General features: G+C 41.9%; 1 protein-coding gene across 1 annotated transcript; it reads left to right on the top strand.

Moving 5' to 3' along the window:
• Window positions 1-4599: 4599 nt before the first annotated feature.
• dennd3a (DENN/MADD domain containing 3a) lies at window positions 4600-25680 on the top strand. Its single transcript, XM_030789147.1, has 24 exons — window positions 4600-4709; window positions 6659-6916; window positions 7194-7479; window positions 7589-7704; window positions 7982-8103; window positions 8413-8524; window positions 8681-8800; window positions 9148-9366; window positions 9987-10093; window positions 10613-10768; window positions 11195-11291; window positions 11402-11505; window positions 11763-11941; window positions 12343-12867; window positions 15451-15710; window positions 16258-16428; window positions 17825-17954; window positions 18419-18526; window positions 19863-20002; window positions 20949-21109; window positions 21703-21842; window positions 22666-22784; window positions 23823-23960; window positions 24446-25680. Exons 2-24 carry the CDS (start codon window positions 6833-6835, stop codon window positions 24644-24646), a joined length of 3795 nt encoding a protein of 1264 aa, XP_030645007.1. The 5' UTR covers window positions 4600-4709; window positions 6659-6832; the 3' UTR covers window positions 24647-25680.
• The last annotated feature ends 929 nt before the right edge of the window (window positions 25681-26609 follow it).

The raw sequence follows: 26609 nt of genomic DNA, 5'->3' as shown, positions 1-26609 counted from the left end.
GATTTTGAAATATTTCACAATCGGCACATTTAACAAATACTGTTTTTTTTTCTCCCCCTAAATTTGCGTATTCTAATTTTGGCACCCTATGAAGACTCTCCCCTCTCTCTCTCTCTCTCTAAAAATTTGACTACATTTCCCATGATCTCTGTTCAACCTCTCTGTGTTACTCTTCAGGTTGGGCTCCTCCAGGGCATTACCAGAGGTGGAAATACTTTACAAACTAAATGAAAACAAAACAAACAAACAAACAAACAAACAAAAAAATCAAAATGCTGCATCAGGGTTGGGAGTTGGAGCACATACCAAACTGAAAAAACAAACAAACAAAAAAAAAAAAACCCACACACACACACACACACACACAATACAGAGGGCACTTTAAGCAAGGTGATGTCCAACAGATGGACAGATTTCTAAGTCTTACGTGTGTCCGCCTTTGTTTGGGGGGGTGGATTATTTTGTTTTAAGCAGTTTGTTTCAGTGTAAAAGGAGTGAGGAGTGATCTGGGAGTGCCTGAGTGTAGAGGTGGAGGTGATGGAGGAGAAAGGGGAGTGGGTTTGAGGAGTAAGTGATTATGTGCTTCGGTTTGTTGCCTTTATTCGGCAGAACTTAAACTGTGCAGAAAAAAAAAATCAGAATGAAAAACACTTAAATTAGTTTCTATTCTGAATTGTTTTCTCAATTCTTTTCTGTTTTTTTTTTTTTTTTTTAATTTTAGTGAAATGAAGAGAAATGGGTGTGGAGTTGAGGAGTTGCATGCTCTCAATCATAGTGTGTCTACATTAGCACTGGATTACTGCATGGCTTGTGGTGGTAGCTTTTGGGTTGACTGGTTTCACAGAATCTGGCAAATTCCACACAAAGAGCCCTCATTCCTCTCTGCCAGCAGTCAGCTCCACCATCTTGGCTCCTTATTGGTCAGCGTCATGACCTTACATGGCTCAGCTGCACTCTTACCACTCTGCAATGGACTTGTCAATCACCCATGGCTCTACAGCTCAGCTCTGTTCTAACGTAAAGGTGCCGCCATTTTGGCTCCTTGTTGGCCTGGCCTGTGAATATGGATCAGTGACCCGTGGCTATTTAGCTCAGCTGTACTCTAAGATGCAAAGTACCGGCTTCATTTTGGTTCCGCATTGATTTGTTCTGTGGCCTGTAACAACTTAGCCGTGTTCCTCAGTCAAGGACTCAGAGGAGAAATTTATGAATGGGGAAAATTATGCTCCAGTGCGGATGAATGTTCAGTCAGGTTTTTTCTGGGTTTTTTTTCTTTCTTTCTTTCTTTTTTTTTTTTTATTAACCTGTCAGGTCCAGTATGAGCTGGACCTTTTAGGTCAATGTTACTGCACTTTCCCATCCTTTGCGAAAGCAGGTCTACGCACTTCCACCTCAGTCAGACCAGGCCTGCCTCTTCAACACACAAACATTCACCACACGAATCGTCGCTTACTTCTTCCTGTGGTTCGCAACACTTGGACAAGTTGAAGAGGAGTTAAGAGTTGCATAGGAGACTATATGTACAGATATACACTTTTTCTTTTTTTTTTTTTTTTTAATGAAAGTATTATAACTGAGATGGTAAGCTGACGTCTTTCCAGAATGTTCTGAGTAGATAAACCAAACTTGAAAACAAAACAAAAACATCAAGTTTCTGACAAATCAAAAAAAATAAGTTGCAATAATATTACCTGCCTCAGAAAGACTTTTATTTTGAAAACAGTGGCATTGGGAGTGATGAGGTTTAATAGCTCTTGCATTGCTTGAGAAGGATTTAAAAATGTATCTTAGTTACTAAAGAAATGGACTTGTTACTTAAAAGGATAGACGTTGAGACATGTTTTAAGAAAAGTCTGTTTTTTTTTTTTTTTTTGAATACTTGAAGTGCAATGTGGTTGTATCTGAGATGCAAAAATGCTTATGAGAATTTCTCCCAAAAAAAAAAAAAAAAAAAGAAGAAGAAGAAGGAAAAAAAAAAAAAAACCTCTGGCGTTTGACTTCGGAATGTTGAAATTTAATGGCGGAATGTTTGTCAGGGCTTGTTTTTGGCAGTTGGGATTCCTCGAATACATCGGGATACAGGTTAAGAAATGAATGTAAGTTGTTTTCGCTGTTTCAATGAGCAAAAGATCCGACATTGCACAGAACTTGCACATACAGAGTTTAAAAAAAAAAAAAAAATCATCTTGCAAAAGAATGAACCTAAACTGTGGATATTTATTTTTCTGAGCTCTTTCTCGTTAAATGGACACTTTCACTTTATTTAAAGAAAAAAATTATAAGCGCAGAGAGATATATTTACAGTTGTACTAAAATGCAAGACAGAGGTGTGCTTTGTTACGATGAGGACTGGAATGTCTGCGTATTCTGTGTGTGTGTGTGTACGTGTGTGTGTGTGTTAGAGAGAGAGGGAAAGAGTGAGAGAACGTGTGTCTGTGTTTGTGTGTCTGTGTGTTTTAAGAATCACACCTCATTTCCCTCTTGAGTTGTTTCAAACAATCATCTTTTTCGTTTACAATTCACATTGTATTTTCAAAAAGTAAAGTTCACACTGCAAAAGAAACACTTATTTCCTCAGCAAATGTTTTGTTTTCTCATTACATTTTTTTTTTTTTTTTTTTTTTTGCATCAGATAATCTGTGTGAAATGTCGTTTTGCTCTGTTTTCTTACCATAGAAAACACATCATTGTCTTGCTCCTGTTTTCACTGACAGATTATGTTGAAGTACCGTCTGGTTTTCGACAAATGGGAGTTGCATTCTGTTTCTTCTAAGGAAAAAGATGGATGTTATCTCAAGATTTAAACAAAAAAAATGAATGGGAAAAATACAGAATATTTGCAGTGTACTATATGCCTTGTTATTTGAAAGTTGTATATATTTCTTTAAAAAAAAAATAGTTTCTTTTGCTGCTAATAAACAGCTGATTATTTTTATTAGTTTGGTTTTCTATGAGAACTGTACATAAGTGTATATGTGCTTGAGCATTCTAATGTAGAATTATGGAAGAACACTGTATTGAATGCACCTTTAAAGAATCATAACCAACAAGCTGTGGACTCCTGTTTTTCATTTGTTTTGTTTCGTTTAGGTTTTTTTTTTTCTTCTTCTTTTTTCTCTTACATTTAGTGCTGAAATGTCAGTTAATAAAATCAGTGCAGGCACACTATTCAACAAATTATTACAGGCAATATCATAAACACTTTTTTTTTTTTTAAACAAAAATACTGAATCAAAAATGTAAAAAGTCAAAATTCTTCGCTGTTTAATGTAAGAATTAAACAAGAAATTTGCATTTATTCACACATTTATGATTAAGTTCATGTATCATTAAAAAAAAAAGACTAAATAAAATCTTCAGAAAATCCTTTATAAGACAAAGCAGCCTGTGACTGGTTTTAAATGGTGAGACTGGAAGTTGCAGGAGGTTAAAATGATCATCCTGTTTTCACTCTCAAAAAGGATTGGATGGTGTATGTTGCTGGGCAGTTCTATAGATTAGTCAATGTATCGATTGTCACCTATATGGATCTAGCTGTCACATTTCCCAAAATAGACACATGTAACGAAGGCACGTATACATGCGTGTTATTTAATGGTAGGCTATCCTTGCTCGCAGTGCACATATTGGGGCAATCACGGCATCTAGTTCTGTAACGCTAGTACGACGGAATAACTGCCACACAAATAATGAGACACTGGTGCCATCTTGTGGTTACTTTTTGCGATTGCAATTCAAACGCCAAACCGTTTTTATGGAGCACGTCTCATTTGAATGCCTGGTAAATTCCGACGCAGTCACAAACCTTATGCACCTAAGCACTTTGAGATCCGAAAATCAGTCCAAGTAATAACTAATATAATTATCTACAGCCAGTTGAAAAGTGAACACCATGACCCTTTTGCCTTATCTGTGAATTGTGTTCGTTTTAAATGGAAATCTCTGCCTTTGTTTCTTCCTTCGACAAGCTGTCAGTCGAAAGAGCAAGAGCAGATGAGTATGTCACACTCAAATAAATGTGACGGGACGATACACAACGACAAAACACATATTTGAAAATGAAATTAGGACGTTTTGGCCGATTACAGTCCTCGGATCATAAACGGTACAAAAAGTACTGAGGAACACGTGTTGCCCTCTTGGTAGTATTCACTAGATGGCGACTCAGTACAGCAGTCCGATTATTTGTCGTTGTAACGACAACGCCTTCACTTCTAAATCCATACGATTCTATTACATTATCGACATATTATGTTCATGAGGGACAACACGTTCTAACAGGGTAAAGGAAAACTAAACGTGATCATAATCATCGTAATAGCCATAATAATTTCAGATCAACGGGCTTCTCTAAGTGTCCTGAGGCACGTTCAGTTTGACGTATCTGCCCAATGCTGGCTGGTCTAGAGTCAGTTACAACGTTTTACATTCTATGGACAACCTTTTTAAGAGGCGGTCAAAGCAGATCCCAGATCTGCGTTCAGGCCCATAAATCAAACAAGCTCACAGGAAGTTTTTTGAATAAGCAACAGCCAGCCTATTCAAGTAAACTAAGTCAGTCCGCCCGCCTTCACACCAATGAGAGCGAATGGAATCGGTCGCTCTCCCTTAGAGCTCTGACACTGAATTAGGTTTTGTAAATTTCTCTATCAACTCGAAAACTGCGGTCCGGGTCACTTTAATGAAAAAAAATCAACGGTTCCACCCAGGTTTGTTGGTTGACATTCAATCATTTTGTAAGTTGGCAGCAGAAAGACGAAATCTATCGAATACGCCGCATACGTTTGCAAATTTACTTATTTTAAACTGTTTTGCTGTTGTTGGTCATCAGAGTTTTATTGCAATATTTCAGGATTTGCGAATGTCTGTTGCGCTTGATTATGAAGCATTGACTTGATAGACTTTGCATTTTCTTTTCCAAATGTCTTGAAGAACATTTGCAAGTTCTCAATGATTACCAAACATTTACTTATTAACCAGTCATAAAACATTTTATGAGGTCGAGTCAAATGATCTAGCATGACAGTCCTTCGTCGCTGTCTCGTATTTGTCTTTGTTGTAGCTTTATTTAGTGTTTTCGAGCATGTGTTTTGGGTTCAAGCAAGCTTACGTTTGCTTGTAGTGCCTCATTCTAATAGCTTAACTCATTATCCCTGATATACATGGTGAAGGAAGTCGTTTGGCGCATACCTGAAAACTCGACACTCCAGTGTCACAGCTGACCTGGTCGAGTTTCTCTGTGGTTAAACCAGCGAATAAAACCGGTTTTGTACATCCTGTGACTCCCGCATCTCAAGACATCTAGATTTCTGACAACACGTTTTTCGCAATACATTGCTAACATTGACGAGAATCTGTACACCAGGAGCCAAAGTAACTGGCCGTTTTTTTACTCCATTAACTGTCCTTGCGAGGAATTGCTCCTGTGACATGTTTGCCACGGAAAAAATGTCCGCGGTCGATTTTTTTTTCTTAGAATAAATTAGGTTTTTGAACTGCCAGACTCGGCTTTTCGTTTGACTTTTCCTCTGAGGAAGAGTTTGTGTGTGCTCAGTACAACGCACCTTCATTTTCTAAAAGCGTTTCACACGTTTGAGTCATTGCTGGGTTCCCACTGTGTGACGGAAACCAAAACTGTGATTCAAACCAGATGCTCAGGAAAGAGGAGTGGGTCTGGTACTGTATCAGACTTAACGGTTTGTCTGACAAGATATAGCCTATGCTTTGCACGGAGCTCCCGGCTGTTACTGGAATATCAACAGGTCTGACGTGGGATTCAAATGATTGTCCAGCTCCACCAGGACTAACACGAGATGCTTAACGGCTCCCAAATAAGAGAGCATGCAGATTGGCCATGAACTTCACGCACACTAACCGCCGCATGCTTAAACTATTTAAAAATACTAGATTGTTTTGAGCCTGAGTGGGGTTGTTCTGTCCATATTTTATTACCAGTGAAACGTCAACTAGGTGCTGTCAGATAGAGGGAGTTTATTTCAATTAGTTTTTGAAAATTCAAACGCACGTCTTTGCCCTCATAGCCTTATGGACAGCCTACACACACAGAGATACAGACGCAAACAGACAGACAGACATACAGACACACGCACACGTCAGCCCAGCTGTGTTCCTGTATCTGAATCACACCGGCTGAGGATTGCTTTAGTTCAGTCATTCTGAGACAGGACATGTTTTATCAAGGTATATTTGTCTGTTTTGTACATTTGTCAGCATGAAGAGTCGTGTTCTGTTTTCTACTTTTCGATTTAATGTAAAAAAGCGTCTCCCCTTTTCCTTCTAACGTGCCAACATACAGTGTTATTTTCTGTTTCAACATGTTTATAGTGTTGCAACTCGTTTGATTAAATCCAGCAACACATTTAGTGCTTAGCTAAGTGCTATGACCTAGGCTGTTTCTCCATTCTTAACTATTCTTTATCCAAGGAACTTTATCCAATAGTCTTATCTGTCTTATAACGGAGGGCAAGACTGAGGGGTTGGAGGGGGGGTGGGGGGGGGGGGGGGGGGGCGGGGTGTCATGTAATATTTTGGGACGTTAAGCAACGTTAAGGTATAACATTTTTTTTTCCAACAACGTCATTTCCAGACAGCTCTTCTTATGAAAACTAAAACAAAACCTGTATTTCGTCTTTACTAGGTGAGTAAGAGATGCGTGTTCCAACTCTCCCTGCGGCGCACAGCCATGCTGAGACCGTTTGATCGTCACGGAAGACGGTTTTGTTTTTTGTTTTTTTTTTTTAACGAGGCGTTCTCAATAAACAAATGACACTTCGAATGTGCCATTGATCGGATCTGGATTAATTTGCTTCCGATGGCTAACCATATACCGTCTGGACTTTTGGAGGCCTCTGTGGTGGTGGGTGCATCCAGTGAGAGGCTCAGAGAAGTTTTCCAGGTACAGCATTGCTTAACGAAGTGTAGTGGTTTTCCCAATCACTGTGCGACATTGACAAATATTTCTGAAGTTAGTGCGACAAATAGTTCATGTCCTCTGTTTACTTTTTATATATTTCATAAATGTAGCATTGTACTACTGCAGAGTGAAATGCTATTATAGAAGTTTGTGTGATAGTATAGAATAGTACCATATTACTATAAGGTATTTTCTGTTGGTTTAAGACAGTTCAGTTCCATTAATAATAATTTCCATTTTTCACATCTGTGGTGTTTAGGAACAGCTACAGGGGAAGTTGAGAGAGCTCCCCCTTTTGGAAGCGGAGGTACTGCAGGTGCACGCACCGCCTTTTGTGAGTAAGGAGACTGTCAGTAACGGGCAAAGTCACACTCCAGCCTTCACTAGGGCTCAGAAGCGACGATCCTTCAAGAAGAAGAGGGAGAGGCCCGTGGTGTCAGCTAACGATGTAGCCAAGAGCAATGAGACGGCGGTGCCCATCACAGAGGACCTTAGTGTCCCCAAGGACATTGATGTCATCGCTCTGCCACAGCTGTGTTTCCCAGGTAACGGGCTTATGTTTTCATATTCCGCTCCACAGACGCATTCTGTAACTCACAGTCTAGGACTGCGGGAATTTACTGACTGTCTCTTTCTCTCTTTCTCACTGGGCAGAGGGATTGAGGATAGCCAGCGAGAGTAAAGAGGACTCGTACCATTTCCTTGTGTTTACGGACGTGTTCGGGAACCAGAGCCATGGAGTGGTGGTGCAGTTCTACAGACCAATACATGTCAGCACGTCAAACTTCTTGTCTTTGTAGTATCACAGTTTATAGCAGTTTCTTGTGTGTCTTTGCACCAAACAACAAAAACTGCAAAGTTTTGATGCCTTTATTGAATATACACTAACTGTCCTGATTTCACTGGCATTTTATTAAAAGCAGCAGCGTTTTATCTGAATGATCAACTCTCTGACACCAGCCTGTGTCTGTTTGTGTGTCTTTGTGCGTCTGCGTGTGTGGGTATGTGTGTGCGTCTGCGTGTGCGTCTGCATGTTTGTGTCCTCAGGATGGAGGTATGGTCCACAATGGTCACTGGTCAGCCAAAAACCCTCGCCTTTACTCTGCCTATGTGGTGTGTGTCATCTCTAAGTACCCATACTACAGTGCCCTGAGAGACTGTCTGTCATGGTGAGTATCACTTTTTTTTTTTTTTTGAACAATGACGCTACATGTCAGTGCTGTTAAACCATCATGTTATTACACTCTGTTGACACGTTACATGTGTAAGAGAACCGATAGCTACGCGTGTTATAAACGTGTTAGTGCGTCATCACAATTTGTGTTGTAAGAACAGATCTGTAAGCATTGTGTTAAGGTTGATATTGAGTTTTGAATAAGTGTGTGTGTGTGTGTGTGTGCATGTTTGTGTGTGTGCGTGTGCACGCATGTTTGTGTGTGTGTGTGTGTGTGTTTGTGTATGTGTGTGTGTGTTGTCAGTGTGCTGAGTCAGCTGAAAACCTGCCGTTTCGCTGAACTTGAAGAAAGGGTAAAGGAGTTCTCTGCCAAGCTGGCACTGGTTCCAGTGCCTCCGCCTGGACAGCTCCATGTGGTGAGCTGGTTTTTGTGTGTGTGTGTGTGTGTGTTGATCATAGCCTGACTTCTGAATTTAGCTGTTAATGAGTATTCTCCATTGAAACTCCTTTTAATCTTAGATTATGCTGAAACTGTATTTGTCCTTCTTTAATCACAATTGACGTGTGTCTAGGTATTCACCTTTAAACCACTGCAGATAGTGTTGCCCTCCAGAGAGGACAAGGATCGCCCGGCTGTGGATCACGATCTCCACCTGCCCTTCCTGTGCTTTCAGCCTGAACAAGTCCTACAGGTTAGTGCAGGATCTTCTCGATTTAAATAATGACGTGTTTTTCAAGAACTCACAGATAAGATCGACCATGAGGGTTTAAAAATACGTATCCATCCACTTTTGCTCGACATTCAATTAACTATGAGCTCAACACCAGAATGAATATTGAATAATTATTCTTTTTTTTATGATATTTCTTGACTGGAGCTCTTTATCAGTATGAAATGCTTGTGAGTTTTTTTTTTTGTTTGTTTGTTTTGTTTTTTTAATTCAAGTTCTGCAAGTTCCAAGCCTATCTGAAAATATTTACACGTGTGCCATGTGCCATGTCTAAACATTCCGTGACCTCTCTGTGACCCTTGACCCAGATCATCACGGCCATCCTGACGGAGCAACGGGTGGTGTTTTTCTCCTCCGACTGGGCCAAGCTCACCCTCATGGCGGAGTGTTTCATGCTGTTCATTTACCCCCTCCACTGGCAGCACCCCTACGTGCCCCTCCTGTCCGGGGGGATGCTGGACTTCATCATGGCCCCCACGGCCTACCTCATGGGCTGTCACGTAAACCACCTCGAAGAGGTTGCAGCGGTAGGGCTTTCTACAATGTCCCAGATTTTTTTTTTTTTTTTTTTTAGGAAGTCATGGTTTGTATACGCAAAAACTGGGTCAGGGGAAACGGATTGGGCTGAGTCCTATATCTCTTCAGCTCTTTCCTTTTCCCTTGTGGCTTACAGGATAAATGGCAGTTTATAAATGCAAATGCAAAGGCCTTCATGCGATGTTTGTTGGATTTTTCCCCTCAACCAATTTGTTGTCCTGTCAGAGTTTCCTTAACTACAGCAGTAACAGGGTACAGGAAAACTGAGCTGCCTAAGAATATTGGAACAGGGCCCAGTCTTTAGAACACTTATTTAACCCAGGTCATATATTATAAGTTAATGTTGGATCTGCGCTTTCAATGTACAATTACTAAAGCTAGTGTCACAGTTTGATAGTGTGTCGGCATGAATTTACATTTGTAATTATCGATCCGATCATAATCTTTCCGCTCTCTTTGCAGGTGAAATGCATGTGACCTTGCTTCGATTCCTTTAGTTCTCCATTGGGAACAAGCATAGAATCCTTCAGGCGGTTGCCATGTAAACCATATTAGGTTGCCGTGCAGCGATTTGTAGAAATGACTTTGTTTTTCCTGTGTCCGCCCACAGGAAACAGACGATCTGGTACTGATAGATGTGGACAGCGGGACAGTCTCGTCCTCGGATTTGGACCTGCCCGAGATCCCGCAGGCGGCGAGAAACTGTTTTCTTAGCCGGTAACTGTGCATTTATGACTCACGACATTAACCATTCATTCTTAGTCACCGCATGTCTGTGTTCAGCCCCCGCATCTCACACATCATTTAAATACTTAAGAGTAGTCTGAAGGTGAGAGAGATCAGATCATTATGTGATAATCCCTGAGTTAAGTTTCTGAACCACTGTAATCGGACCTGAAATCGAGTCCGGTGTGGCGGTTTCTTGTTTGAGCCGATATTTCAAACGTGTTAAATGGACGTGAATGCGAAACGCACGGTGACTGTGTATTCGAGGCGACAACGTTGTTTTTTTTAAAATTCTGTCTAAGAGACTGAACACACGTAGATAACGTAAAGTCAGCCAACAGAGACACAGCCCCTTTGTCAGTAATATGATCTAGACTGTATGGGATCCCATAAATCATCATCCTGCATGAGTCTGACAGAAAAAAAATGTAGAGCAGGGGTTTTAAGGTTTTTTTTTTGTTTTGTTTTTTTGATTCTCCAGTCACTGAAATTCCCTCTTTATTCATTCAGGACTGCTGGGCTACAGTTTCACTATGACCTGGAGCTGTGTCATCTGGGAAGCAGCATAGACATGAACGACCTCCGTGCACAGAGAAGACAGTGGCAGCTCAGACTGAACACAGAGATACTGCAGGTCTCTCTGGAACTAATAGTCAACATCTTCAGGTCTGACTCTCCCTCCCCCTTCTCACTGTGTTGAGGGAAAATGATCCTGTGGAATATGAAACGGTTACAGGTGTAGACCTTAATGTTAAGTGGCCAATGGATAGATGGAGGGTTGGTATGGATGGATGAATGGATTGATCAAGTATCAAAAGTAGATCCATGGTTACCGCTTGACAAAATGAGTGCAAGAGAGAAAAGCGTATGCACCCAATAACAGATATATGATTTTTCTAGGCTCTAATGAAAATAAAAAAAAAACGATACTGTAAAGAATGCAGACCTTCTAGACTTTCCTGATCCTGATGCTTTTTGAAGCTGTGATTTTATGAGTCTTTGCTCGTACGGTGGTGATTAGAATATGGGGATATTTTGGACTGCTGTTTTTGTTTAGAGACTTCTAATCTCATTGATCTGCATGTTTGATAGGGAAGTTCAAGATCACCTGAACTATGAACACAGAGTTTTTAACCACGAAGAGTTCCTTAGGTCCAGAGAGCCGACAGACCACACATTTTATCAAAAGGTACAAAATAAAACTCCTACATACTAGAGCTTCTGAACATTGTGTAAGAGTGCTTGGTTTATTTATATTTGTGTGTTTGTGTGTGTGTGTGTGTGTGTCTTTGTGAGCAGGTTTTAGACACACACATATTCCATTCCTTCCTGCGAGACCGTTTGAACAGAAAGATGGATGCCTTCCATCACATGGAACGGAAAACACGTTCAGAAGCCCAAAAGTATACCCATAAATCCAGTGAAGTTTTCTGTCTACATTCTTCCCCTACCCCCTTCTCTCTGCCCTGCTCTCTCTCTCTCTCTCTCTCTCTCTCTCTCTCTCTATGTCTCTCTCTCTCTCTTTTACTCTCCAGAAAGTCTATCCTGTACCCTTTAAGCTGTCCCTGCCTTGGTGTTAAAAATTATGCATAATCTTGAGTGCTACAAACTGAAGAGATCTGTTTATTAATGCTTCTGTGTTAATGCTCCTCTTCTGCAGGTGGAGGACTGATGTTCTGCGTAGACCCCCTATGCAGGAGATGGCGCGGAAATACAACGGCCCAGAGAACCGGCTGAGTAAGAGACTGGGCATGAGCCTACCCAATCTGCTTGACGAGAAGGCTTTCACTCTCCAAGTCCGACGTACATCGCTCAAAACAATGTCCCTGGAGCGTAACGGTACGGGTTCCCGTCTCAAACAGCGTCCGAGGATCTGAGAGAGCAGGCCCAAAGAGTCTTAAAATGGCTCACTTTGTCTTGACTTTACGGAGTATGACTGACGTGTTCCATTCGGAATTCCAAGGTTGACATTCTAGAACGCAAACAGTTGTAGAGTTCCTCAAAGAGTTAATTGGACTTCAGAATTATTATTTTCTACAAGTATTAATGGAGAAGAGAAAAGAAAATCTGGAATGTTATGGATATATTTGATAAACAATCAATGTTTTTTAGTTTTTTAGTTTAAGTTCATGGTGATCTTCATCTTTTTACGCCGTTGAGATCTTGAGATGTCTTTTTTTTTTTTAGCTAAGCTTCTTTACTATGCTTGTCATCCTCCTCATTTTGTGTGTCTCTTCTAGGTTTTAAAATCCCACAAAAACCAGTCAAAACCTTCAAACTCCCAGAGTTCCCTCCACCCTTGTCCTACCACTATGTCCAGAACTATTACGCTGAGCTGATCAACCTTCTGGGAAGGGCTGTTGCTTTGGCAACACCAGAGGACTCTGCTCTGCTGGCCCGCTATTACTACCTGCGTGGCCTGGTAAATTCGGTGACAGGGAAACGTCTGGATGCGATTGGGGACTTCCAGAACCTGTACAAGACGGATACCGACATCTTCCCGGCGGAGCTGGTCAACTCTCTGGTGGACACCTTGTCACCGGATGAACGGGCACAAGCTGACCGGCGCTCTGAGCTGAAACGCCTCATCAGCAAGGTGAAGAAGGACCACGAAGCGCAGCCCAACGACAGAGGGGGGTCTGTGAAGAAATTCGAGTTGCCGCGGACACATATGCAGCTGGAGGACTTTGTGCGCCGCGTACAGGAGTCAGGAATTGTGAAGGACCAAGGCACCATTGGGAGGTTGTTTGAGGCTCTCACTGTGGGTGAGTGAGTGAGTGAGAGAGAGAGAGAGAGAGAGAGAGAGAGAGAGGGAGAAACATTACATCTACATTGAGTAATTTTGCAGACGCTTCTATCCAAAGTGACTTCTAAGGCTGGCAGAATACAAACTAAGCATATAGCCGTTATGGAAGTGTCTGTTGCATGAGTGACCCCTAACTTCAGTATTAAATCACACATCATTATGTTACACAGTGAGAAGATACGTTAGAGCTGTTTTACGGTGGACGTTTTGAATCCAAAGGCCCTAATGTTTTTTTTTTGTTCCTTTCAAACATCAGACAGCTGTCGTTTACTGACTGAAGGATGCAGGCCTGGTTGTCCAAAACAGAATTCAGTCTGTGATTGTAAGGAGTGCATGATTAAGCCTCCAGCATTGGAGGACGAGGGTTGAATGACACGGACGCGGAAGCACAGGGCTAAAATGCGGCCGGATTAAAACTCAAATCGCATACAGGAAGACTGTAAAAAAATTTAAGTTTTCCTTGGTGTCCAAAGATGGCTAGCGTTCTTTACTGAATGAATTACCGACGCGCAAGCAAGCAGAAAAAGAGGCTCTCCGCTCTTTGTGTATAGTTCTCCTATTGGGGAATGTGGCATTCCAGGGCTAATCAGAGAGCATGGAACACAGCAGATTAACAGGCTTTATTTATCTTTTGGGTGGATCCTGTGGATTTTCCTCCTGTGATTGTCTTCCCTTTCACTGTTTGATTTGGTTTGCGGTCAACTGCTTCTCCATACTTCTCTATACTTGAACCGTGATAATTACTGAGCATTAATCGGAAAAAAACATTTATCCTCCAAATTCCCTGATCAGTATCTTAATTGACGGACAGCTTACTGGTCCATCCTGCCGTTGACTGAGACTGAACTTTAAAGGCACAATCTGGAATGTCTCCCACTGTTCAATTCATCCAATTAGATTATTGATACTTACCCATTTGTCTCTACTCTGACATATATTGGCTACGACTGGCAATTTCGGTCTAATAACTCTAAGATCATGCTTCTCAGATACTTGTGTTGTTTTTTTTCCCTGTTATTGAGTGAAAGAAATCTAACTTGCATCTCTGAATTGGCAGTCATGTCTATTCACAGCAGCTCTAGCCATGAGTTTGAATGCACCTCCCAAACCTCACCATGCTGTTTATCAAAACAAAACTCAGCAGGGTGACTATGTAGCAACCAAAGATTGTGCCTTTAATGAACCAGCTCCCTGTGATTTGTGTTGTATCTGTTTTGTGTTGTGGTGTGTGTGTGTGTGTGTGTGTGTGTGTGTTGTGTGTGTGTGTGTGTGTGTATGTGTAAGTGTGTGTATTATCTGTTGTGTGAGCACACAGTTTTATGTGTACGCTTACATTGTCCCTGTACATTGAATGTGTGCTGTCCCTTCATAGTCCCTATCCCAGTAGACTCTGGTAAGAGTGGCTTTGGTTGGCAAGGACTACATTCTGCGGTGAGGGCCTCCACCCAGTCTGTCTTTTACCTAGAATCTACTCCGGAGGGTAAGCATAGCATGGAACGAGTGCTGTGCTAATCAGCCGCTTTACCGCATGCTTTCGTACGCTTCTCTGGGTACGTTCGCCCGCGATTGTGTTAACGTCCTACCGTAGGCAGCTTGGCTTTTTGTCGACTCCCTTCTTGACATTTGTTCGTCGAACCTTTCTGCTTTCGTTCTGTTTGCTTTTAATCCTTCTAAAACAGTTTGCCACCTACCTCAATCCGTAATGCCACCTCTAACTTTAGTGTTTAGTCTTAGTGAGTCTTGTCGGCGTTGAGGCAGGTTAATCATTAACACTATGGAAACCATCTGCTTGAGCTCAAACCACTGACACACTTGGTTTGTTCCAAGCTATTTCAGTGAAACAAGTTCTGCTTTAAGAGAGTGACGTGAGTGTGTATGAGTGTGTGTGTGTATATGGGTATGAAACCCTTGATGTAGTTAATGCATGGCATGTCGACTTTTTTTTTGGATTTTGTAAGTAAATCCCGGCATGTGTAGCTTGCCAAATTTTCAAGTTTGAATCGCTGGCCGTGGCTTTCTAAGTTAGCCTGTGTTTCAAATTTGCTTAGCATATTTACTTTTTCCATAAATATCCTCTGAGAGGCTTCCATTTGTTTGCAGGCTTATTGACCCACTTCCCACTGTGCCTGTTCACAGGCAAATGCAGAGTGCAGTCGTGACATTATTTCGCAACCCTGTTCGTAGTTCTATTTGTAACTCCTGCATTGACTCACTCAATTACTTCATCCACTTAAGGAAGTAAAGGGCGAGAGTGAGACACTCGTGGATGTTGAAACTGGCCTCGTGTCCTTTCTCCTCAAGTCCTCTCAGTTACTCAGACTAGATGGAAATAGCCCACTGAATTCATGATGTTTATTAGTATGATCTAGTAATTCATAAGATTATGTCACTTGCTGGCTTAATGCTTTGTCTGTGATATCGTATGCTGCTTATCTGTCCAGCAGACTGTGCCGAGAACCTGGGAAAAAGGCAATTATGGCAGTGGTTTGTGGGTTGGGTTTTTGCTTGTACAGTCTACATGACTCTAGACTGCCCCCTACAGGTCAGCAAAAACAGGTGGACCCTGACACGTTCCGCTTCTTCTACACCTTCTGGAAGGAGACGGAGGCGGAGGCTCAGGACGTGGACCTGCCGACTGCCGTGCTGGAGAACCTGGAGGCAAACGAGTGCGTTTACAAGATCTCCTCGTCTGTGAAGACCAGCCATGGCGTTGGCAAGATCGCCATGACCCAAAGACGGCTTTTCCTGCTCACGGAAGGTCGGCCGGGTTACGTGGAGGTCACCAAGTTCAGAGACATTGAGGTGAGGCAGATACATCCTGCCATAATCCCATTCAGAGCTCCAAACAAACTGCTTAATGGCTCACAAAGCGATGTTTTCATAAGCCAGCCGGTCTGGGGATTGAGACTGCTCTCTGTATATTTGTCCTGGTTTAAAACAAACACTCTTGTTTTAACTGATCAGTTATTCACTAAGCCACAGATTAGTGTAATGAGTTATTGAACGCCTGAATCTATGCACAAACATGCTCTTTTTATAGTCCTGACATTTGACATTTGGAAACACCATAGTATCACAGGAGTTTTTTTTGTCATGGAGGGGGAGTGTCTAAAATGGAGTTTAGACTGAAAGTTCAAATATCAAAGACCTCCCATCTTTTTCAGTGAGTATATTATTTTATGTTAATGCTGTTGATTGTGAGTGTTTTGACCGCTGTTTGGGGGCGTGAATGTCAAACGAAACGTTAAAGCTTAAAATATTCAATCATTACCCTTCAACCCAATCACAAAGAGGAACAGATCTTAGGGATTCCTTAGCACCTCCATCACCATCTGTTCCTGCCTTTCAGGAGGTGAGGATCTCCTCTTCGCCGTTCCTCCTGACGCGAGTCAACTCCCTGAAGATCAAGCGCTCTCTGAGGAAGGAGTGGTTTGAGGCCAATCTGAAATCGGAGTGTGACCTCTGGTGTCTGATGATCAAGGAGATGTGGGCTGGAAGAAAAATGGCTGACGACCACAAGGTCAGTGCACGTCACGTCTCCAGAAGCACATGTCTTCGCTCAATTCCAATAACTCTCCCATGCTGTAAACTCCAGTCATTCACCATATTTGCTAACTGCAGTTGTAAGGGGGGTAGACCAGTAACTGTAGGGTTGTGGGTTCAAATCCTACATTTGGTAGCAGAGAAAGGAAGATGCTGGTTTGTGACCCCAGAGGTCAAAGGTAATAATTGTAAGCCGTTCTGGATAAAAATGTCAGCTAAAGGAAATAAATGTCAATGTACTTGCACTTTTTTTTTTGTTGTTTGTTTTTTTGTTGCTGTGATTGTAAAGAAGTGAGGGACTAGGAAGGGACGCTATTTTATAGGGCAGAAACAAAACAAAACAAAAAAAAACATCAGCTGTGATTTCCTTCTTTTGTGTTGGCATTTTTTGCTACTTTTAGATCTTAATTTTCAATCGCTCCCAAATTAAAACAACAGTGAAAAACCCTTCCCCTCTTTCCTCTCTCTTTTTGTCGATTTCCTCTGGCAATTACTGAAAGCAATGCAACATCGTGTGACTTCTTTAAATTTTCTGATTTCTTTCTCTCTTTCTTTCTTTCCTTATATATATATATATATATATATATGTATATATATATATATATATATATATATATAACGATTTTCTTTATATTCTTTTGTTATGCTACAAGCTATAATGACAGTAAAGTTAAAACTAGATTGATCTAAGGCATTTTGAAAACTGAAGACTGAGAAGAAGAAATAGTGCCTAGTTTCATTTTTTAGTTGTTATTTTTATCTGTCTTCGTCACTGCCATCTGGATGTTTTTTGGAAGGTGTCTTTTTGTGGCGCAAGAGTTCCAGAACAGTCGCTGTTTTCCGTAGCTAGCATTTGCTGCTTTAAAAAGATGCCCAAAACAAAGCTGTGTGTTTAATACCACACAGGACCAGTTTGTATTGCTTTTAGTCTTGTCAGAGTTGCGAAGAAACACCGAAAATATTTAACTTGCTGATATAAATATATATTCTGAACACAGCTGAGTAAACGCATGCTCTTTTAATATTGGAGGGAATAAGTTCTAAATGATCTTGTGTTAGCCAACAGATGCTAATGACTCATTGTCTTCTACTGGAGCTATTTTAAATGTTAAAAACAAGAAGGGGCCAGGGGATTTCCCATATGTAGTAAACCGTAAGTAGTCACGTTACTAGCGAGATCAAGCTGTTTCTTTGTGGCTCACCATAACCTTCATAAACACCATAAACTGTGGCCCCACACTCAGACACCCCCCCCCCCTCCCCCCCCAAACAAAAAGAGTTAATAACATCAAGATACAAGCTTCTGACTTGTCATGTAGAACCAATGTTGCCTTCCGTGATCTGGAAATTATGTTTTTGTTTGTCCTGTCCAGGATCCCCAGTATATGCAGCAAGCCTTGACCAATGCTCTTTTAATGGACGCGGTCGTGGGCTGTCTTCAGTCTCAGAAGGCCATCTACGCCGCCTCCAAACTGGCCTACTTTGACAGGATGAAATCAGAAGGTGCGTAGATAAACTTGTTTTCAGTAAGTCCTTGAGCAGGTCATTTATTTATTTATTTTACAGTTTGAAGTGCTGACCTATCGTTTCAGCTGTCATGTAAAGCCTAACCCATAAAATGGATTTTTTTCACAAGGAGCAGTTTGACTTCTGATGAATTTCCTGTTTTCCCAGGGCCACCCTTTACACTGTTAACATCAAAATTCCTACAGCTTTGACCCCAATGTTCTCAGCTCATGTCAGCAGAAGTTGACCAGAGGTTGTTGCCTCACAGATGCTATTACGGCACGAGTCAAAGCCGTGCCGTTGCTTTCAAATGAGTTAGAACATTGTGCTCCTCCAGACCGCCAGAGTAGACCATCTCTGACTCTCGCAAAACCTGTTGTATGGTTATAGATTCAAGAGTGCTGAAATCCGTATTTGTACAATATTGTGTGGTGATCTCATGTTGATCTCTTGGTTAACAGTGCCTATGATGGTTCCTAAGACGACGTCTGAGACACTGAAACACAAGATTAACCCTTCAGTGGATTTGACCTCCCCCCAGGCTGTGGATGTGCTGCTGTACACTCCGGGTAGGTCACGCCTTTCACTTTCACCAGGTTGGACTGAAATGCTAGACTCTGATCGCGTGATCCGACGCCCAAATATGTGAGATTGTGTCGACTGTCAAATTTCAACGTTTTATAAATATGAAAATAGATACGCTAAAGACTAGAAATCATAAGTGGACATTTCCTGACAGGCTGATAAAATAAAAAGGAAGCCCACACTGATATCTGTGAGTCAATCTCGGAGTGTCCCACATGTAGTGAGAACGAGATGAGCTATGCTGTTGTACCAGGACAAACCTGTTCTGCAGACTCTGTGACATCACAAAGGCTTTCGGTTGCTTAGCGCAGACACCTTAGATTGCCTGTATCCAAGAGACCATTGGGTCGCGTGATCCAGCTAAAGAATTCTCTTGGCCGTACAGCAACAGATGTCAGCTTGGGTTACTTTCTTGTCACCAGAAACATCCAGAGGGCAGTTTTGGTTGAAAGGCTTTTAACTGAGTTAATGACCTTATAGAAACTATTTTTTTTTCTAAATAGCCACTGACTTCCTCAATGTTGGGTTTTTTTTTGTTCAAGACAGCATTCCTCTTTGTGTCTGTCTTCCTTCATTTACATTATTTTGACTCACTTCACATTCTTTCCCACATACAGACAGTGACTAATGTAAATTTGCATTCAAAAGCTGTACTCAGTAAAAAAAAAAAAAGACTTGACGTCAGATGCAACCAGTTTATTTCACTACATCTTTAGATGGTGTAATTTTCCACCAAGGTTGAAGAGTAAAGGCTTGGAGTGAATATGGAGCGAATGTTTAATGAAGGATATAGTATAAAAATACTTGAATAAATGAATGTTCCTAAGACACATAATCAGGGCTGCAGACCACAGGAGAACTGTTTGCCACATTCCTTGGTATGGCTTAAACGCGAGACCTGTTTGGAAATGTCTCTCTCACTCTCATATAAGACAGTGGCATGTTTGTGTGGGCCTGTGACTGGTTCCTCTGCGTGTAATTAGGAGGTAACATGGTTATTTAACTGGACCTGAGAGAGAGCTAGTGTCATTAGCTGTGCTGCTACGAGGCCTCTTTTCGGAGCCTGTGACCTGAATATAGTGTGCTCATTTTTCCCTGGCGCCCATTCAAGCGCCCGCCCCCCACCCCTTTTTCTCCCTCTTTCTTTATGTCACACATAAAGGTTCCTTTCAACACTGAAACTGAATGCACACAGTCTGACAGAAGTGTTTGCCTTTTTTTCTTTTATTCATTTCTTTATTTCTTTTTTGTTTTTATTTTTACGGTTAGGCCTTTTTCGTCTTGCTGCTGGAGATTGACTCTGTTGGTCACTTATTTTAGGTCAGTTAGGTGTGGTGGACACAGAGGGCGGGGGGAACCCGAAGCTTTGGTGTGCCCTGAGTGACGGGAAAGTGGTTGTGTTCGACGCAGCCAGCTGGTCCACGTTACAGAACGGCCTGCAAGTGGGCACAGCTCGCCTGGTAAGACATATGCTCACAGACACATGGTTTCAATACAGACTGGTCTACATGGACAGAAACATGTGCGAGGAATTTAGAGAGGGCTTTTTTTTTTCCCCCCCTCAAAGCTTCCTTATCTCAGGTCTCATGCTGGGAGAAAGGGTGGAACAAATGTTTTTGAAGTTGTTTTGACTCTTGTAAAGTGCGTGTCATGGCTGGATTTGCCTGGCTAATAACAGATTAAAAATTCTGATATCTGTTCAGAAAATGTCTGATCTGATTAGTGGAAATGTTTTAGCCTGTTAACACCAAGATATAATCAAATGAAAGTAAATATGAACCTTGTGCCTCGCGCCACGGTTCACATCTTGATGTCATTTTTCTAGATAGTTTTTACCGCCCCCTGGTGGCTAAAATTGCTCTGACATTTCATTGATGGGCAGCAACACAAACAGATGATTCTTATTAAGGCTATAGGAATTGACACCCATTAGACTGCTTCTGGTAACAAACTGTCTCACTATTCAAGGAAAGAGCGTGTGACCCTATAAAGCACTGAGAAGGTGGGGCAATGGAAAAAGTAAAACTGGGTCAATGACAGGTTTTTATCCAAAGTAATGACACAGTGGCGGGAAAACCAGACTAATAACCAGAGGGTTATGAGTTCAAACTCCAAGCAGAGTGATGCATCTGATCAAGGCTGCCAAGGTTGGTCTGAAGGCACGTGCCCTTTAAGACTGATAGTAATAATTGCTCTGACTAAGGGCATAAACTGCATGAGTAAATAAACATCACATACATCAAGACTGTCCAATACCAATAGGAGAGCAGCTTTGAAACACTCTGTTTAACAGGGTTGACTTTTGGCTCAAGTTATTTTAGTTAAATGAGAAATACTGCTTGATGGGGTTCTTTTTTTTTTTTTTTTTTTGCTTGTTTCCGTATAACATGTTTTTGTTTTGGTCAGAACTGCATGCTGGGAGTGAATCAACATCAGCTGTGGATTGGCTCTCAGGATTCCGTCATTTACATAATCAACCCACGCAGCGTCTCCTGCAATAAACAGCTTACGGAGCACCGCAGTGAGGTCACCGGCCTTGCCCTGGAGGAGCGGTCTGACAAATACAGGTGATTCTGAAACCACCCTGAAACACACACACACACAAACACACACACACACACACACACACACACACACACACACTCACACACACACACACACACTCACACACAGACACACACACATACACACACACACACACACACACACACACACACACACACACTCACTCAAAGCTCGGTGACTCATGTCGATACTGTAGGCTTATACTTCCTTCTCATTGTTGTTGTTCTGTACTACTGATAACACGTTTATGAATTCTTATGGCAGGATATAAAAGTTTTTATAATGTTTTTTTTTTTTCTAAACCCTGTTTTGGCATAGAGTGATCTTCCTCTCTAGGTCATTCATTTATTTCCCCATGCAGTTTGTATACAGTTCTTACACATTTCACTCCAGTAAACACAGGAGGAAAATAAAAGCTAAAAGAAAAACAAACAAACAAACAAAAAAAACTAAAAAAAACTAAAAGGTGACAGAGAATGTTAGTGACAAACCATGTTAAACACAAAGCCTTATTAAGCTCCTCTGTAACTCTTGTATTTGTGTGAGTGACTGTCTGTACTGAGTACGTTCTTTCCTCTTTGCGTTCCCCTGCCAGTCCTTTGGTGGCGTACTCATGCAGCGTAGAGGGCACGGTTACCATGTGGGACGTGCCCACACTTCAGGTCAAACGTCAGTTCCGTCTGTCGTGTGACAGACTGCAGTCCATCCAGGTTCACAGTGGATCGCTCTGGTGCTGTGAGTAACGCGCACACTCGCACGTGCACACACACACACACACACACACACACACACACGCATGCAAGCACACATGTGCACACATGCACGCACACGCACACATGCACACACACACGCACGCATGCACGAGCACGCACACACGCACAAGCATGCGCGCACACACACACACACACGTGCATGCACGCACGCACATGTACACGCACACACACATACGGGCATGCATGCGCGTGCGCGCGCACACACACACACACTTGTATTTCAATCTTTGTGAGGACACTCATTGACACAATGCATTCCCTAACTATTTACCCTAACTTCAACCATCACAACTAAATGCCTAACCCCAGCCTTTACTCTAAAACCAAGTCCTAACCCTCAAACAGCCCTTTGAAGAAATGAGGACCAGGCAAAATGTCCTTACTTTCCCAAAATGCCTTCACTCCCAAGGTCGACAACTCAAACTGGTCCTCACAAGGACAATTGTGCAAGTACGCACACACACACACACACACACACACACACTCATCCTAGAACATCTCTTCAAGATCCCTATGTTTATTTAATATTTTCTCGATGTGTGTTATAACAACCACAGGAGATGTAAAGTAACTGCAGTGTTTTAAGTCAGCCACATACACTTTTCAATGCTGCTTTAAAGGGCTTAAACGCATCAGAGTCCTAAACAGCCTCTGCTTTTAGAAAAATGTCAAACAGGAGTGCTTCTGTTTTTGCTTTGTTTGTGTGTGTCTACCTGTCTGTCTGTTTATTGTTTCATCTGCTTGTTTGTTTGTTTGTTTATTTGTTTGTTTGTTGGGTGTCTAAGGTGCACGAGACTCTCTGATGGAGGTGAGCAGGACTGGAACGATGCTCAGGAGGATGGCACTTCCTGAGCACCTGCGTGATACGCTCACATCATACAGCAGCTTCCTGCTTATACCTGAGGTAAGAAAACAAAAAGCAAAACAAAACAAACAAAAAAACAAACAAAAAAACACTTTATCACGCTTTAGTAAGCTTATATATAAGATAAGAAACATTTTGTCACTCTTTACAGAGCTGATATCTGAGGTAAGAAATGTCATCCCTTTATGTCTCACTGAAGTCTTGCCATTCTTCAACTACATCCCAAATTCTCTGTCTTAGTGTCCCCTCCAGAGATGACATATTGCCCCAGCCTCTCCGTCTGACTGTCCCCTACAACTTTAAAACAACCACCCCAACCCCAACCTCTCCATCTGACTGTCCCCTACAACTTTAAAACAACCACCCCAACCTCTCCATCTGACTGTCCCCTACAACTTTAAAACAACCACCCCAACCACCCCATCTGACTGTCCCCTACAACTTTAAAACAACCACCCCAACCCCTCCATCTGACTGTCCCCTACAACTTTAAAACAACCACCCCAACCCCTCCATCTGACTGTCCCCTGCAACTTTAAAACAACCACCCCAACCCCAACCTCTCCATCTGACTGTCCCCTACAACTTTAAAACAACCACCCCATCTGACTGTCCCCTACAACTTTAAAACAACCACCCCAACCTCTCCATCTGACTGTCCCCTACAACTTTAAAACAACCACCCCAACCTCTCCATCTGACTGTCCCCTACAACTTTAAAACAACCACCCCAACCACCCCATCTGACTGTCCCCTACAACTTTAAAACAACCACCCCAACCTCTCCATCTGACTGTCCCCTACAACTTTAAAACAACCACCCCAACCTCTCCATCTGACTGTCCCCTACAACTTTAAAACAACCTCTCCATCTGACTGTCCCCTACAGTTATAAAACAAAATAAGTGATGGTTGGATTCGATGTACCACGGTGCGGTGTAACAGTCTGCCGATGCACTGGAACATGTCGCGATCAGCCGTCATATAAATGGCTGGGATTTTACTGAATGTGATAAACTGTAACCGGCTGCGTTGTTGCCATGAGCCGTCAGCTTTCGTTTCTTGTCTGTGTTACAGAAAGAGCAGCTTTGGACGGCCTGCGCAGACGTAGGCGAGCTATGTTTGTGGCACGTCCATTCCCGGAACAGGCCTTTCCACAAGATTCCGCTGCCTGACTGCGCAGGCGTCGCATGCATGATCCGAGTCAAGAATCAGGTGAGCGCTCCCACGGGCTGAAAAGACGCCCTCCTCCGCCCCGTCTGCACCGCTCCGAGAAAAGTACACAGATTTCCTCATGAGCAGTGAGACTGCTCCTTTAATGCATATTTACTCAGGGCGGAGATGTGTAACCCCGTGAGTCTTGTCGTGCTTACAAGTCAGACTTTGATCTTTGCGATAATCGATACTGAGAGAGACTGAATCACAGTGAGCTTCCTCTGTCCAACAATTTTCATTTTTAGAGAATCGGTGAACTCTGTGTACAGGAGCCATGGCCGCTGTAAAATGATCTAAATACCCATCTGGAAAGATTTTTATATCTTTACTTTAAAAGCATTTTAAGTTTCTCCAAACCCTATCTCTCCACATGTATATAAAATTATTTGAGGTGTTGTAACATGAATAACTAATGTGTATCCCCCCCCCCCCCCCTCTCTCTCTCTCTCTCTCTCTCTGTCTTTGTATGTGTTTGTTGTCTGTAGATCTGGGTAGGCAGCCACAGTCAGACCTTGGGGAAATGCCGGGGAAAGATTTATGTGGTGAACACAGAGCAGCCCTGTGTGGAGAAGGAGCTGGTCGCTCACACAGACCGCATTCAGGCGCTCTGCTCAGCCGAAGACCGCTACGTGCTCAGCGGCGCGGCGCGGGAAGACGGCAAAGTCGCTATCTGGAAAGTGGACTAGATGCACCGACGTTTTATAGGGCTGGCGTACAGTGTTACGAAGTGGTTATGACCGGTGAGACGGGCGCTCATGTCACCTTAGCTCGATTCGCAGTAATTTTGTGGTGTCTGCCTTTATAACCACTCAATACCAGTGTCTCATTGGCCTTATTACAACGCACACACAAGAGAGAAAAAAGGAGAGATACTGGCAGACGTCTGGAAAAAAAGACTTGAGAAACTGAGAGGACAACGTGAAGACTGGCGAACCATATGATCGTTCTCTGGACCGCATCTCTTTACCGCCCTGTACAGTTAACTCTCCTTCTCTCAGTTCACAAGCACATGCAACCTCCAGAAAACACTGCCCTGCAGAACTGTAGCTGAACTTGTATTTGCTTCTGTTTGATGGACTCCAGTTTAACATGAATCTATTTAAACAGAATTTTACCCAGTGGTAATGTTTGAAGGATCACAAATCATGTATGACTCTGTCTCCCAAAGGGATGTCAAGAGGACCTAATGGCGTTAAACGTTGGCATTTATTTATAAAATGTCAGGTCATTTTTTTTCTATATTTTTAAAATACTCTAGTGTAAACTCATGCAGTAACAGTTTGGATTTGGATTACTTTTTTTAACAGAGAAGACTTTCACGTTCTGATGTCACGTTTTGAAATTTTAATTTACGTTTGCATTTTCTCTGCGGACGCTCTGGGATTTACAAAATATTTTGAAGGAAATTCTAAAAAGCCAACAAAATAGTTCAGTTTCGCTGTCGCCAATAACCTTCATTTAAATCTCATGAAGAAACTATAAGTGGTAGCGCGTGATTCTGGAACAGTTCTTCCCTTGAAAAGCAGCGCTTTCTAAACTGTTGGTCTTCATTGCTAGTTTTTTGTTTGTTTTAAATTGTGATTTGTTTTGTGTCTTTGTCCGCTGTCATAAAAACATCTAACTCTGAAATAAACATAAATTACCATATACAGACACAGACACACATATGCGTACACAAAGTGAACATGGTGGTTTTGGAAAATGAGGTCCCATTTTATGATGAGGCAGAGCGCTGCAGTAGTTTAATTACAACACCAGATGGCGATGTTGTGCTATGCTCACAGTTTAAGTGCTAGAAAATACAGTTTTTACTCATTACACACCTCCACAGATTTTCACCAAAATTTCAACCATCATCCACCAGACATGTCTGTCGGCTCTCAGTTAATTGGTCATTTAAACAATCTCCACAAGCCCCTGACTAAAGTACTGTACATTCTTAGATCACTTCCTCAAAGACTTTCTTATCCCACAATACTGCAGTATAGAAAAAAAAGCATAAATTGTTTTATATATATTCTTATTTCTTTCAAAATGTTTTAATTAGGGGTGTTGTAATGTATTGTGTTGGGTGATTATTGCAATATCATTCTATGAAAATATTGAAAATTATCACTGCAGCACATGCATCACCCTCACAGCGTGAAGCCAGCAGGTCTACACCCAAAAGAACATTTAACAGGGAACTTTTGCCAGCTGCTGACCTTCCAAATATTCCCACAGTAGCTGTCTTCTGTATTCCTGTGCTCAAAGAAAAAAAAATTAAACATTACAGAACAGCTTCAAAGCTTACTCTCTGTGTATATTTACTGTATTTACCACAAGTTTAAATTTTTTCATAACCGTGACCATTACTTGACAACCTCGATAACATTTTTTGTTGGCTGACTGACATTCCTTTTTGAGCTTTGCTTGGACTTTTTCCATGCTATTCTTTGCTTCTGTTGTGATTTCCACAACCTTGCTTTCTGCATGCAAATAAAAACCAAAATGGTAAAGCACAAATAGCCTGAGCGCCAGATATAAACGGATCAACAGTCAAGTAATATGAGCGGGGAACATCAGTTTGTCAAGTCTTATGAAGTGAAGAAATTAATGGGGGGGGCTCTGGTTTTTAAAAGAAACCCCATTTCAATGGATACCATAGTC

Source organism: Chanos chanos, chromosome 12, assembly GCF_902362185.1.
Source record: "Chanos chanos chromosome 12, fChaCha1.1, whole genome shotgun sequence".
Taxonomy (NCBI): Eukaryota; Metazoa; Chordata; class Actinopteri; order Gonorynchiformes; family Chanidae; genus Chanos; species Chanos chanos.
This window is presented reverse-complemented; position numbering and strand designations above follow the sequence as displayed.